The sequence below is a fragment of the Triticum aestivum genome, chromosome 4B (genome assembly GCF_018294505.1).
Source record: "Triticum aestivum cultivar Chinese Spring chromosome 4B, IWGSC CS RefSeq v2.1, whole genome shotgun sequence".
Taxonomy (NCBI): domain Eukaryota; kingdom Viridiplantae; phylum Streptophyta; class Magnoliopsida; order Poales; family Poaceae; genus Triticum; species Triticum aestivum.
Genome location: NC_057804.1, coordinates 482,962,092 through 482,977,444, shown reverse-complemented (window position 1 = coordinate 482,977,444; position 15,353 = coordinate 482,962,092). Strand labels below are relative to the sequence as shown.

At 47.2% G+C, this 15,353-nt stretch overlaps 1 protein-coding gene across 1 annotated transcript; it reads left to right on the top strand.

Moving 5' to 3' along the window:
- The first annotated feature begins 8,855 nt into the window (after positions 1–8,855).
- LOC123092853 (protein GID8 homolog) lies at positions 8,856–15,309 on the top strand. The gene is made up of 6 exons (XM_044514705.1): positions 8,856–8,927; positions 11,431–11,819; positions 11,922–12,028; positions 13,925–14,056; positions 14,202–14,358; positions 14,916–15,309. Exons 2-6 carry the CDS (start codon positions 11,600–11,602, stop codon positions 15,035–15,037), a joined length of 738 nt encoding a protein of 245 aa, XP_044370640.1. The 5' UTR covers positions 8,856–8,927; positions 11,431–11,599; the 3' UTR covers positions 15,038–15,309.
- Positions 15,310–15,353: the final 44 nt, after the last annotated feature.

Here is a 15,353-nt window from a genome sequence, read left to right as displayed (position 1 = left end):
TCACATCTAGTGGCCACGAAAGGAAATAGAGTTCATCGATGAGATTCCTGAAGCCCCGCCAAGAGCAACCACTGTCTCCCCTCAACCGGTGACGCTCTCCTTGCCAGAGAAGCTCTCGCGGGCTGATGCATCAACCTGTGATCAGCTGGACCGACTTTGTGGCGTATAGGCCATGTCATCCTCTGCCCCAAAGCAGCCAGTGGCAAGGCCTACAACTGCTGATGATGCACCACCGGTTCAGATGCCGGCCGCTGAAGTAGCAGGGGGAGACCCAGCTGCAGCACATGCTCAGCAGAACAACCTGGTGGAATAGACTGCTAAGCAGTCTGATGCTTCGGAACCGCCTGCTAAGCAGTCTGTAGGTCTAGAACCGACTGCTCATCAGTCCGTCGGTCCGCAGGCGTGTGATCAGCATACCAATGCGTCAACACTTCCTACTCAGCAAACCAACGCTTTGGCACGGCCTCCTCAGCACACCGACAAGTTGGCACCACCTTCGCAGAAACCCGACATAGCTTCAACGCATGGTCAACAGTCCGATGCATCTGCTCCTACAGCCGAGCAGTCCGTCACAGCAGCACCGCCAGCTCGGCGGTCCGGCATAGATAAACCGTCTGCTAAGAAGTTCGTCCAAGCTTCATCGTCTACTCGTTAGTCTACCGTGCAAGCAACCAGACGCTCTGCCAGAAATGCTTCAAGTACCAAGAAGGAAGTGGCCAAAAAGGCTACACCCACGACCACGAGGAAGCGCAGCGGGGAAGTGAAGAGGAAAGAGAACGATTTCCTCTTACTTAAAGCACTCATCGCCCAGAACCAAATTAACAGCAACTTGTTCAAATCAGGGAGTAATATTATTTTTGACACCATGGATGATGAAGAAGTAGAATTGTTGCTTGCTAAAAGAAAAGCAGACGTACTTGAAGCACGCAATTACGTCCATGGCGAGCCATTTCTTGTTGGCGAATACTTTGATGAGTGCAGCTCCCAGTTGCCGCGAGTTACATGAATATTGCATGGATTAAATGTCAGAAGGTCATCACCATTTGCTAGTCCACTACAACAGAGATCATTTCCGACACGATGCTGGTTCCATCATTATGAGTTTCAAGGACTTACATCTCTTCTTCAACTTCAACGTGCTCGATGCCACTCTTGTTAGATGCGTGATTTTGTAAGTACTTAACAAACTCTGATAAACTTCTCCATACAAGGCTGTAAATAATAAACATCTAACTGCATTTTATTCCTCTCAGGGGATTGAACGCGTAGAGAAGACAAAGTGAGAGTGTGTATTTCATAGATCCTGCATTAGCAAATGACACAACATTACATGAAAAGGACCGACGGACTGGGCCGTTAACACGGTCGTCCGTATCTTCGAAAACACGTCCCATGCAGAATCATTTCTCTGGCCATATCATGAACGGTAAGTCAAGTAAAAAACCATGCATACATTGATTGTCTTTCATATTTCGACATCATTTGTAAGTTCATGGCTTTCTTAATATGTAGCAATCACTGGATATTGTAATTCATTGTTCCAAACAAGAACACAATTTACTACATCGATTCTCTGGAAGAGTCAACAAACGCTCAGGATCTGACGCATCTTCAGCAATTCTTGGATAGGTATTGAATTCTATGACGTTGAAATTAATTTGCATTCATATCTGGTTCAATAATTAATGTTGTCAAAATTTATCATCATTTGCAGTGTGCTTGCATTGTGGGAAACTAAAACAGGGAACCTGTTCAAGAGGAAACTACCTCTGCAACACGAGATCGTTTCTCCGGTAACACACCGAAATCCATTATTTTCGGAAAATTTATCCAACAGTCTGCAAATACCTTTCCTTACGCTAGTCAAATGTTCAAGATTCCAAATAAACCTCTTTCTAGTTTGTCCAAAGAAAAAATAATACATCTAACACCGGTTAGGTTGTTCCTAACAGGATAAATACATGACTAATTTTGTACAAAAAATTTCAGTGTCCTCAGCAAGAAGCAGGGACCAACCTTTGTGGATACTATGTTTGCACACACATAATCTCCATCTGCAAATCTGCTGATAGTTGTGATGATCCTCGCGAATTTGTACCAGTAAGTCTATCTTAATTAATATCTTTTACTCCACTCATATGGCACATTTTGCTCTTAAAAATACTGCAGCTCATCTTAAAACCGAGGACCCCTGAACCGCTCCCAGCTGGTGAATTACTGATGGTTCAGAGATTTATCATTGACTTCTTCCTGGATCACTACATCAATCCCAGTGGTGATAATGAAGATTTCATCATGCGTTCTCCTGAAACATTGAGTAAGAGTTAGCCGCTAAACATATAACGCATGGATCCATTGTTTTCCGTCTGATGAGGTCTTCGTATTTAGTACACTATGATTAATTATGTAATGCATATATGTGTGGACAAATCATTGAAATTTAGCTACCATATGTTCAATTGCAATTGTTGCGAAATCTGATGAATGTTTTTCTTGTGGACACTATTTGTTCAATTGAATATTGTGACGATTTTTTTTGTGTGCCAATTCAAAATGGAATATTTTTGTTTATTTGTTTAATTGAATATTGTGGTGAATTTGCTTTTTGCGTGCCGATTCAAAATGGAATATTTTTGTTTTAACCTGGCAATTGCTCCGCATATGGTTCAACTAAATGAATGCATGCGATCCACATCGGAAAGCATACGTCAATCGTAGCGGAACTGTCGGTGATACACATCAGATTGCAAACGATTTGCGGCGCTACTACGTGTGCGTAGGTTCTCCGGAACCGTTTGTGATATCGCGTTATCGCACACGAGAACTGGGAGTAAACCGTGCCCAATGCAAAATACAATCCTAGTCGTATTTTTTCAGGAAACGTGTGGGATCCCAAACGAAAAGCACACGTCACTCTTGCGACAACCGTCGGTGATACCTAACAAATCACAAATGATCTGCAGCACTTGTATGTGTGCGAAGGGGCTCCTGAACCGTATGTGATAGAACATTATCGTAGACGGTAATTGTTTGAAAACGTGTTCGATGGAGTCTAGCATGGCAGACGGGTTACGCAGAAAACTCGTGTGCGATGGGGCACAAATCGCACACAGTTCATATGTTGGCCCGTGTGCCTTACATACTGTTTCCCAGAAGGTTCGTTACGACAGACCGTATGGTTTCACTGCGTCATTAGAAACGCTTAATCACCGATACCACACGTGCGAAAGAATTTAGTGTGTGCTGCATCGCACACGATTACATTTTGGAAGGCCTCTGGATCACTGTTCCATATCCCTGACGGTTTCTGGGTTGTGTGGGAAGGACCCCGTATCGCACACACTCACTTGGCGATGGTTCCGAAGGCCGTCGTGTAAAGGGGTTAAAAACCGTTTGTTTAGGACCGACGCGCACCAGTGGTTGCTCTCAAATGACAAGTGTCAAGTTCTCTCAAGAGTAGTCAACCAACAAGTGGTTGTAGCGGGTGGCTATTTATAGCCAGGGGGCAACCCGACATGAATTGTCATAAATGCCCCTTCCAGACATGACCGTTGTCAGGATAAGGATCCGCTCGAGAGTTGGCACGTGATGCAGCAAGGGTTGGAAAATTGAACTCTCAATTTCGTCGTGGCACTCAATTTCCTCACGATAGGCAGATCGCACTGGCGAAATCCTAACTCCTCAGCATGACCAAATTCATCAGCGACGAGATGAATTTCGTCATTGTCGCTAGCAAAGTCGTCAACTGTTCCAGAGATTTCCAAAGGCTTCACTCGAGGCGGCTTGTGTATGTATAGGTTTGAGCATCACTTCGAAAATGTAAAATATGTTTCACCTAGACCCACTTTAACAGTACGGTTTTTCTTATGACTCAAAATAAGAAGGAAGAAACTATAAAAACAAAGTCTTCAAGATTCAAAGTCTCGCATCAATTCCTCAAAGGTCATACCAATTTCTTCACTTGAAGAAATACATTTTTAGGGGTCGTCTTCCGTAGGTTAAACCAAATCTTCAGGGACTAGAACTCCTGTGTACACTCACAAATACATTAGTCCCTCAACCTATTTGTCTTTAATACTCCAAAACTACTAAGGGGGCACTTGATGCACTTACACCGTTGCTCCACTACCCCGACCGCCACGCCACACCGCTGTTGGAACTCTATGTCTCCGTCACCTCCAGCGTTCTAGCCAGGCTCCACCCCGCTTCTCCTTTATCGCCGTTCAACCCCTGTCCCACGACCGCCCCGCCAGGTACCATCCGCTAGTGCTATACTCATCATGCCCGGCAACTGTTCGATGAATTGTCGGAGCTAAAAACAGTTTCCCTTCTTCTTTCTAGCAATGGATTTCGATTTGTAGTACATATACGAGCACTATGTTGAGTCATCCGATGAGGAGTACTCGGATGAGACGGCGATGATGTTGGCGGTCCTTGAAGACATGGAGCATGCGGAGGATCATGTTCTCAATTTCAAGGGCTCGATCAAGGCTCATCGAGTGCTCAATCGCAACAGGGCATGCGACCATTTGACACTAATGGCTGACTACTTTGCCCCAGATGCACTCTTCGCCGACCATTTTCGCCGACGTTTTAGGATGCGCAAGACTGTCTTTGATCGTTTGTACCATGACGTCTGGTCCTATGATGACTACTTCGTCTTGAAGAAGGACGTCGTGGGAACGATTGGCTTCTCTGGTTACCAGAAGTGCATGATCGCACTACGGATGCTTGCATATGGCACGACCACTGATTCATGGGACGAGCACCTACAGTTGTCTGAGAGCACACGCGGAGATGCCATGGTCAGATTTGCAACTATCGTGGTTGAGGTGTTCGGACCTCAGTACCTGAGAGAACCAAATGTGGCAGACACCGAGAGGCTCTTTGCAATCTCAGAAGCAAGAAGGTGGCCATGTTTGCTTGGATCTCTTGACGACATGCATTGGAAATGGAAGAACCATCAAAGGCTTTACAAGGGCAATATCAGGGTCATGCTAAGAAGCCCACAGTCATTCTTGAAACAGTTGCATTACAGGATCTTTGGATTTGGCACGCTTTTTTTGGCATGCCCGGGTATCACAATGACATCAATGTGCTGCAACGATCATCATTGCGAGGCTGACTGGAGGAAAAGCTCCTCCTTGCCACTATATACTTTCAATGGACATGAGTGCAACATGTGTTACTATCTGGCTGACGGTATCTATCCTCCATGGGCTACCTTTGTCAGCACTATCTCTAACCCAGTTGGCCAGAAAAAGGCTCACTTTGTCCAAAAACAAGAAGCAGCTAGAAAGGATGTCGAGAGGGCATTTGGAGTTCTGCAGGCCCATTTTGCAGTTGTTCGTGGACCTGCTAAACAATGGGTTCCAGAGACCTTATGGAAGGTGATGACATGTTGTGTGATCATGCACAACATGATCGTCGAGGATGAGGGTGACGATGTTGCTGCAACTCTAGAATTTAAGAACATGGATGATCCTATCCAACTTCCAGACCAGAATCCGAACACATTTGAAGAGTTTTTCAAATGCATCAACAAATTGGACATCGGCCAACTCACGAGCAGTTGAAGGAAGATCTGATTGAGTATCAGTGAGCGATTAAAGGGGACAACAATGTTGGGATGTAATATTTGATTTATTTTTTAAATTTGAACTAGTGTTGTGTGCGGCTACTTGAACATCCGCACTCTATGTATGCGGCTAATTGATTATGCGGACTTAAATAAATAAGGGAGGCCGGATGTATGCGGCTGTGATTGGATGACGGGCTCCTGCATCCGTGTCCGTGAACTGGTGCCTTGTTCGTGGACGAATGCTGGAGAAAATTTGCGTGTTGCAATGAAAATGCCCTTAGTAGGAGGCAGGGGGAGAAGGGGCCATGGGTTTCGTGGTGCTCCGACAATGCTCGGGTGGGCTGGCTTGGCGATTTAGTGTGACGCTAATTTTCATGCCAAAAACTTATACACCTAAATAATTCGAATAAGAGGTACATTTCCCCTTCCCCTTTATATTGACGGATATTTAAACTATGGGGAATTCAGGAAATTCGCTAGGTTGCTTAAGAAAACAAGAACTACTCTCCCCACAGCTCCCCTCTCTCGTTCCACCGGCCCCGACCTCGACCACACTCTTCTCCTTCTCCAAGCCTTCCAATTTTACCGAAAAAGGCTTTCGCCCCGCTTTATAGATAAAACAGACCGCCAAAGGACATACAACCACACCAAGTCCACACACACACACACCCAAGTACCACAACAAAGTCATAAGGTTCTGCTGAGGGCACAGCTCAACAAGCCCAAAGAAAGAGAAAAAACAAAGCGAGACCCGCGCCGGGGATTTAGTCAGGCTCCGGCGGCGGCGGCGGCGGCGGTGGCGAAAGGCGGACGGCCATCGAGCGAAGATCGGCGATGAAGGCAGAGATGGCGTCGCGCTCCAGGGGACGGCTAAGCGGCCGCCAAAGCTGCAGGAAACCTGAGAATTTGTAGAGAGCGTCAGTAGCACGACGGAGAGGGGTACGCTCGATCACAAGCTTATTACGAACAGTTCAAAGAGTCCAGGCAAGGACCCCAACCTCCAGCCACCTAATGTGGCGGGAGGACGAGGGGGACGTTTGGAGTTCAGCAAATAAGTCGGGGAAGTTGGTGTGGGTCCAACCCCCCCCCCCGGACAATCTCGCGGAAGCAGCTCCAGAGGAACCGGGCGGAGGCGCACGCGAAGAAGATGTGGTTGGAGTCCTCGGGGACAGCACAGAGGGGGCAGATACCAGTGCCTGGGCCATTACGCTTGCGGACCTCCACACCGGATGGGATCCGTCCCTGGATCCACTGCCACATGAAGATGCGGATCTTCAGTGGGAGACGGACGGACCATACCATCAAGAGGGGGGGGGGAGCGGAGGAGGGGGCAATGGCCATGTAGAGCGATTTGGTAGAGAACTGGCCCGACGACTCCAAGTGCCAACGCACACGGTCTTGGGCTCCATCCACCAGCGGCTCATGCAGAGCGACGCAATCAAGCAGCTCACGCCAGGCGACGGATTCCGCAGGCCCAAATGGCCGATGAAAAGCGAGGCGCCCTAAGTCAATAAGGGCCCTATCAACAGAAATCATGGGGTCGACAGAGATAGAGAAGAGGATGGGGAAGCGAGCCGCAAAGGGGGAGTCGCCGGCCCATCGGTCAAACCAGAAGAGCGTCGAGAGGCCGGACCCTACCGAGATAGAGGTACCAATGCGGAGCACAGGGAGGAGCTGGACGAGGGACTGCCAGAACTGAGAACCTCCCGACTTCTGGCAGAAGGCAAGGGGTTGGCCGCGCAGGTATTTATTCCGGATAATGTCCAGCCATAGGCCACCCTGACCCTGCGAGATGCGCCACAGCCACCGGGATAGGAGGGCAATATTCATCCGCTTAGAGCACATGATCCCCAATCCACCCTGCTCCCGAGGCTTGCAGATGTCAGGCCAGCTGACCATGTGATACTTCTGCTTGCCGTGCTCGCCAGCCCAATAGAAGCGGGACTGGATTTTGGCGATCTCCTTATGGAGAGATTCGTGGAGGCTGTAGAAACTCATAAGAAATAAGAGGAGGCTGGAGAGGGAGGAGTTGATAAGAATAGTCCGGGCCGCCTTGGAGAGCCACCTCCCCTGCCAGGGCTCGCATCTAGTCTGGAGCTTGGTCACGGAGGGGCGAAGATCGGCGGCCAAGAGGCGCGAGTCACTGATGGGCGTCCCAAGGTAGGTAGTGGGGAACGAGCCCAGGCGGCAATTAAGTCTATTGGTGATGGCCACTGACTCAGCGGGAGAGTATCCCATCACCATAACGTCGCTCTTATCAAAGTTGATCTTGAGGCCCGACATTTGTTGGAAGCAAAGAAGGAGGAACTTTAGGTTGGTGATATCCAGCTCCGAGCCTTCAACCATGATGATCGTGTCATCGGCATACTGGAGGATGGAGATCCCCGCGCCCCCGGAGAGATGGGGGGTAATACCACGGAGGTGGCCCGCGGCTTTTGCCTTGTCTAGAATGGAGGCCAAAGCGTCCACGACCATATTAAAGAGGAACGGGGAGAAGGGGTCGCCTTGGCGCACCCCACAAAGGGTAGGGAAGAAGGGGCCGATCTCGCCGTTAATGTTGACCGCCGTGCGACCGCAAGAGACCATCTTCATGACTCTCGTGATCCACCGGTCGTCAAAGCCCTTTCGCAGAAGAACTTCCCTAAGGAAGGACCAGCTAACCGTGTCATAGGCCTTGTGAAAATCGATTTTCAGAAAGACCGCCTTCAGGTGTTTGACCCGGACTTCATGAAGGACCTCGTGCAGGACCAGGACACCATCTAGGATGTACCGGCCCTTAATGAACGCAGATTGGTTAGGGCGAGTGATCCGGTCAGCAAGCAGGGTCACCCTATTGGCGTACCCCTTGGCCAGGATCCGGAAGATCACGTTGATGACCGTAATCGGGCGGAACTGACGGATGTCCGTCGCCCCAGGGACCTTGGGAATGAGGGAGATGGTCCCAAAGTTGAGGCCGCCAAGGTCAATCGAGCCCACGAAGAATTCCTCGAAGATGGCCATGATCTCAGGCTTAATCACGTTCCAGAAGGTCTGGAAGAAGATGACCGAAAGACCGTCAGGGCCCGGCGCCGAGGAGGGGTTCATACCCCTGATGGCCTCCCAGACCTCCTATTCAGAGAAGGGGGCCGTCAGGGATGTGTTATCGGCTTCAGAAACCAGATGGGCGCCGGTCCAGCAATCAAGGGCGAGAGAGAGACCGCTCCGAGGAGCGGGGGAAAAGAGGGAACGATAGAACCCATCAACATGAGAGCGGATGTCCCGGGGGTCCTGAAGGAGAGAGGCTCCATCCCAAAGGCAGGGGATGGTGTTGCGTCTGCAACGCCCGTTGGCGATCCCCTGAAATCCCTGAGGCTCCGTTTGGATGTCTCCATTGGAGAGCTCCGTATTGAATTGGCCTGAATTCCAAATCAGTGTGGAAACTGAAATGGGACGAATACGAATTCACATGTTTGGTTGTCCAACGAATTGGCCCTTGAAATGCCTCTGAGATTTCAATACAGAATCTTGTTTGGATGACAAACTTTGGAATTGCATAGCTACATTACCAGGTTATACCTTGTTCTACATCACTCAAAAATGAAATCTGACTATGAATGAATGTATAGCAATAAAATAATTAAATATTCTAGAAAAGCATCAGGAAACACAAATGGTGATAGAATGACAACAATATATTTTTACGATAACATAACACAAAATTCGAAACAATAAGAAATAGCATGTAGTCTCAAATATGGTCTCGTACATGACATAAATCACAACAATTTAGAAGATAGGTCCAAATGCTTGACATAAACAGTGAATGACAGTACATACATAGTTCCAAGTTCAACAGGGCAGTACATACATAGTTCCAAGTTCAACATGACATAAAATAGATGGTTCAAAGTTCAACAGCACATAAAAGCATTGATCTTCAAGGCAACATTAGCAGCCATGTCTTCCTCATGGTAATGGGCAGCTCCTTCAGAGCTTGAAATAGGCGATCATTGAGTACCAACTTCCCGTAACATCGAAGCATATCTTGCTCAGCTAAATCAAAGAAACTACATGCCAAGAGTAAGAGTCATACCCTTAGGTATAACAAAAGCATCTTGGCGGTTTGTCCTCATTGCATCACGCAAAACTCTCGAGTCTGAAACAGAACCCTCCCAGCCAGGTAACACATAAAGAAACTTCATGTTCCAATCAACAACACCTAGCATGTTAGTGGTAATGGCTTGCTTTCTGTTCCTATACCTTCCTTGGTCAGCCACATCAACAAGCACGTCAATATGGCAACCATCTAGTGCTCCAAGTGCATTACCAAACCACTTCCATTTGTAATCATCAGGAGCTTGAGCGGTACCGGAAGGTAGCTTAATGAACTCCTCATACAGAGAGAGTAGGGCTGTTAGGACAGCAGAGAAGTGTGTACTAATGGTCCATAAAGAACGCTTGTAGGTGCCACGCAACATCCTCATCTTGATACTATGGCCAACTACAAGTAAGAACATTGCAACTTTCTCTTCCACGGTCACATATACACTATCACGGAGGCCACATCTCTCCCGTAACATGGTGCAAAGGTCATGAAAGTTTCGTTTTGTTAGACGCAATTGATCGTAGCATGCCACTTCAGATCCATCATACATGGTTTTAAGCAAATATTTCCTAAGCCTATGCTTGTCCTCATCATCATTAAAACTTCCCAGGTCCCTTGGTCCCCTATCCCTTTGTGTAGTAACAAATGCTAATGCAAGAGCACAAGTTTCAACAAATAATTTAGTCAAAACAATTCTTTTCCTCTTCCGTCTTTTATTTTCTTCATTTATCCACTCAATCAACTCCAATTGATCCGACATTGTGCTGTACAAATTACAATTGAATTATCTAGTCGTAAGGCAATCAAAGAGACATCACATAATACACAAATGCATAGAAAAAACAGAGGGGATTCAGCCATATACCTTCAACAGGCGTGCAGATCGATGAAAACTTCACAAATCTGCAATGTTGAACAAAAAAATTAGTCTTTTGGTGCAGCTGATTTAGGGGAAAAAAGATTAAAAAGACAGTTGAAGGTTCAGACTACAGAGAACAAATAGGCGTTCAGACTACAGAGAACAAACAGGTTCAGAGAGATTTAGAACAGAGGGCAGCAGGGGTGGGGGGTGGGGGGGGGGGGGTTGCTGCTCTCGTGGATGTACAGGCAGCTGCCCTGGACGCAGTAGACGGGGACTAGGGAGGGAGCCGCGGGCATGGGAGGAGTGGCGCGACCCAGGAGGACGAGTCGCAGCGAGCCGGGACTGCGGAGGGAGCCGCGAGCTATGAACCGACCGGAGACGGGGGAGAGAGCTGCGACCCACGCGCAAGTCGACCGGAGACGGGGACGAGGCCGCGACCTAGGGGGAGGACCTGACCGGACGGGGACGAGTCCGCGACCTAGGAGGAGGACGGAGGATGGTGGCGCGACTTACGAGATGCGGCGGACGAGGATGGACCAGGGGAGATGCGGCGGCGCCGGAGGTTGCCGCAGTAGGAGGGGACCGGAGAGGGAACGGACCTGAGCGCCGCCGCCAGCCCTGTCGACGCCGCCGCCCTCTCGTTCCTCTCTTCTTATCTGTTCGGCAGGGGGGCGGGGGGAAGAGGCTGAAGCGGTATGTTTTTTGCGGGAGGGAGCCATTTCAGAGCAATTCGCAGCGGGAGGCCTCCGTGTTGTGGGCGGGTACTTTGCGTGGAAGCGATTTCGCCCTGAAATTGGTTTCATTACGGAGTGCCAATTCGGTGTCCAACCAAACATGTGAATTGGAAGTTTACCAATACGAATTCAGATTCCAGCCTTCCAATGAAGACATCCAAACGCAGTGTGAAAGTAAACCGTATTCGCGTCACCCTCAAGAACAAGCCTTCCAATCCACCAGCCTCCCCGCCGCGAAACCCTAGCCCCCGAGCCACCCCCCGTCGAGGCCGCTGGCGGATGGCGAAGGCGTGACCGGCGCGGACAGCACCCCGTTCCCGCCCTCAGCCCCGCATCTGATGTTCCTCTCCCGCATCGTCCTGCGCGACCTGGACTCCATCGACTCCCCCGCCTCCATGGCGACCTCCAAGAAGGTGGTGACGCGCGACGAGTGGGAGCGCAAGCTCCGCGACGTTAAGATCCGCAAGGAGGACATGAACCGCCTCGTCATGAACTTCCTCGTCACCGAGGGCTTCGTCGACGCCGCCGACAAGTTCCGCGTCGAGTCCGGCACCCAACGTACTGCTCGCCTCGCCGCCACACGGGTCAAGAATCATCCATCTCTTGTGATGCTCGAGGTCTGTGGACACTGAATTGCCGTTTCTGCGGTTTTGTTTGCAGCGGACATCGACCTGGCCACCATCACGGATCGGATGGAGGTCAAAAAAGCGGTTCAGTCAGGGAATGTTCAGGAGGCAATCGAGAAGATCAACGATCTCAACCCCACGGTTCGCTTCTGTCGCCTCGCAATTTTAGTTTGGATTTGGAAATTGGATTATCAGGAAAGTTAGGATGGTCCTGCTGTTCTCATGTTTTGCTGTATGAGTACCTTGTGGTAGCTGACAATGCGAACAATCCGGAAATATGCCAGGCAATTTGAATTAACTAATATATTTTGAACTAGAAACTTGTTGCTCTTCAGATTACTAGTCTTTGTTTGGATTTTTGGATACAACTAATAATTGTACAAAGAAGAGAATAGAGCTTCCAACTGAACGGATTGCACAATTTTCTCATATATAACCCTAAACTGTATGCCAGATTCATGGTTGGAACTTAGAACCCGGTACTTTAAGCAGAACAATTGCAATCAAACTAGCATATGGCATGGCATTGATTAGTTGTAAACTTTGGGTTCACCATTGTGTTAACCCGATGCTGGTGATTGATGAGGCGGCAACCGATTTCTCATCTTTTCATAAATACCCTGTAGCACAGTGGAGCAGAGTGTTAACCCAATAGTGTGTGAGTTATGAGGTTTCTCTTTGAGTCATGTTTTTTTTTTCATTAGAAGTTAGCTCTTTTTCTACATGCAACTTAGGCCCAGTTCTTTTTAGCTTTTGATTCTCCAAAATCAGCTTTTGGGAAACTTCCCACAGAATCAGCTTCTCCCAGAATCAGCCATCGAGTTCTTTTCTGAGATTTTGGTCTCTGATTATGGGATGAGTTGTATGCTGAAATGTCTGTAATGTCCCTGAACTAAAACTGAGTGTTGAATTGCTAACACTTGGTTGTTTCGAACAAATTATCGTCGAATATGAGCATGAATACGATTTATGAATATTTTAGCTTGCTCAATATTACAAGAAAGAAGGTTTCCAAGTTTCCTTTGCTACAAAAGAAGTTGCTAAATATTATTACAGATAGACTGACTAATCTCATGGTACAAGACTGGTAGCAATAGCATCACGTGTTCCGGCCATGGTACCATCATCTTCTGGTGGTAGAGCGTTGGCGCCTGTAAATGGCAATGGGGGCTGCACATACGCATCATTGTCAAACTTGTCAAAATGCTCATCATGCAACTTGCTATCACGAATGAAGTTGTGGAGACACATGCATGCAGTGACAATCATCTTTTGGCTCTCCGGTTTGTACCGTGGTATGCCTCCAAGAATTCGCCATTTCATCTTGAGAACACCGAATGTTCTTTCAATGACATTTCGCAAAGAAGAATGACGATGGTTGAATGTCTCATGTCTACCAATAAGGCCGCCGTTCGTCGAGGGAGGAGGGGCGGCGGGTCAGGAACCCTAGCGGCGGCTGGAGAGCGAGGTGGAAATCGAGCGAGGACAGGGGAGCGAGCGAGGCCGATGCGTTTTCTGGGCCGCGGTCGGTCGGGCTCTGGAAGGGCATTTTGCTTGTAATTTCGTGCTGAAATAGGGGTACAGTTTGAAAACCCAAACGTTTTCATTTGCGGGAGGTCCAGAATCGCCAGAATCGACCCAAAACGCTGCTTTTGAGTTGCACTGTCGATTGTGCTCTGATTTTGACGATTCTACAGAATCAAAACGAGTTCTTTCTAGCTTTTGAGTTTTCAGACCCAGAATCTCCATAATCGGGTCAAAAGAACTGGGCCTTAGATGTGTGTGTACCAGAAATTGAATCTTTGGTTGGTATCCAGAAAACCACTCCTGCTCTGTTTCTTTATCCAATAGTATGTTGCTATTTTGTGTATAGTTCCGAGGGAAGTTCTGTGTGGTAATATAAAACCGGTATAGGGTTTTTATTGTGCATTTTTCACAATAGGGTGTGGCTGCACCCATGTGCATATTTTGAAGTGATTACCCTATAAAGCCTGTTTTAATTAGATTTTGACTCCTGGCTTGAATTTTGATATGCAGATTCTGGATACAAATCCTGAATTATACTTCCATCTACAGCAGCAAAAGTTAATAGAGTTGATTCGTATGGGGAAAATAAACGAAGCTTTGGAGTTTGCTCAAGAAGAACTTGCACCAAGAGGCGAAGAAAATGTGAGTTGTAGTGTCTCTATTTCTTCAGTTAGGACTCGAGAATTCAAACCAACCTATATTAATCAGAACGCACTATATTTCTTGGTAATACAACTGATATTAAGACCATGCTGTGACGTTATTTTGCGTTATTGAAATGTCGCAGCAAGCATTTCTCGAGGAAATAGAGAAAACTGTGGCACTGTTGGTTTTTGAAGATGTAAAAAACTGCCCATATGGTGAACTGTTGGACGTTTCTCAACGCTTAAAGACGGCAAGTGAAGTTAATGCTGCCATTCTCACAAGCCAAAGTCACGAGAAAGGTCAGTAGCACTAGGATGTGAATGTTGTGACCTTGTGATGCCTATTATTTATCCGTTTGTATATTTCGTGATTTCGTGTGACTGAGTTGTATCTGCATTCATGTGACATATGAACAACTGATATCAAATATCTTATTTTAGAACATGCTGCCTTTTACTAAAAGAATCTGAAATTAATAAGTGTAAACCCTATCTAAAACAATGAATAGAAATATGATGCATTTATTCTCATTTTGTACCTCAAAGCAAAGCTAATACTGAATTTTGTGAGAATGTCACGTAACTACATATAAATATAAGCAGACATGGCCATGCTCAATACATGTAACGCTTAAGCTGATCATATGTGACTGGTGATATAAATAGGAAATACTGATAAACATGAGTCAAGTTAATTGCATAGGGCTGCTGCTTGAAAATCATTTTGAGAACGTGCCATTGAAAAAGAGATTAATTTCAATGTTAACAGGATGAAAGTTTTGCCCTTTGTATCTGGGGCTCTTTCAAACTTGCTTTCACCAAAGGTCTTTGATCCTTATGTTTGTCGCATATAACAGATCCAAAGCTCCCCAGTCTGTTGAAGATGTTGATTTGGACTCAAAACCAGCTGAACGAAAAGGCAGCATATCCCCGAATCAATAACCTGTCCACCGCCGCACTGGAAGATCCAGCTATATGAGCTGCTGCGCCCAAAGTGTTCGAGTGTTGAGTACGGAGCTTAGGCACCAGCAGCCCTGTCTGCATGTACACTCTGTCGTAGGTCTGTTGTTTGTTTCATCAGTGTTCTAGCTTAATGCAAAAAAAAAACATCAGATAGATAATCCTGCTCTCTCCTGTTGTATAGGTTGTTCTTGTCAATTTCTTTTTGAAAACAGAGATAAATGTTGCATTTGATTATTGTTTACAAACTATGTGTTGAACTATTGGCGATAATGTGTTGCACACCACTCATTTGTTCTGCTGGAATGATGCAAAGCAAGGCATAGTTCAGCTTG

What these genes read in the sequence shown, in the direction of transcription:
- LOC123092853 (XM_044514705.1), top strand. Translation starts at nt 11,600, where the DNA reads ATGTTCCTCTCCCGCATCGTCCTGCGCGACCTGGACTCCATCGACTCC. An exon ending in TCAACGATCTCAACCCCACG is followed by an intron (nt 12,029 to 13,924) that starts GTTCGCTTCTGT and finishes TTTGATATGCAG; the next exon opens with ATTCTGGATACAAATCCTGA. An exon ending in CACCAAGAGGCGAAGAAAAT is followed by an intron (nt 14,057 to 14,201) that starts GTGAGTTGTAGT and finishes GAAATGTCGCAG; the next exon opens with CAAGCATTTCTCGAGGAAAT.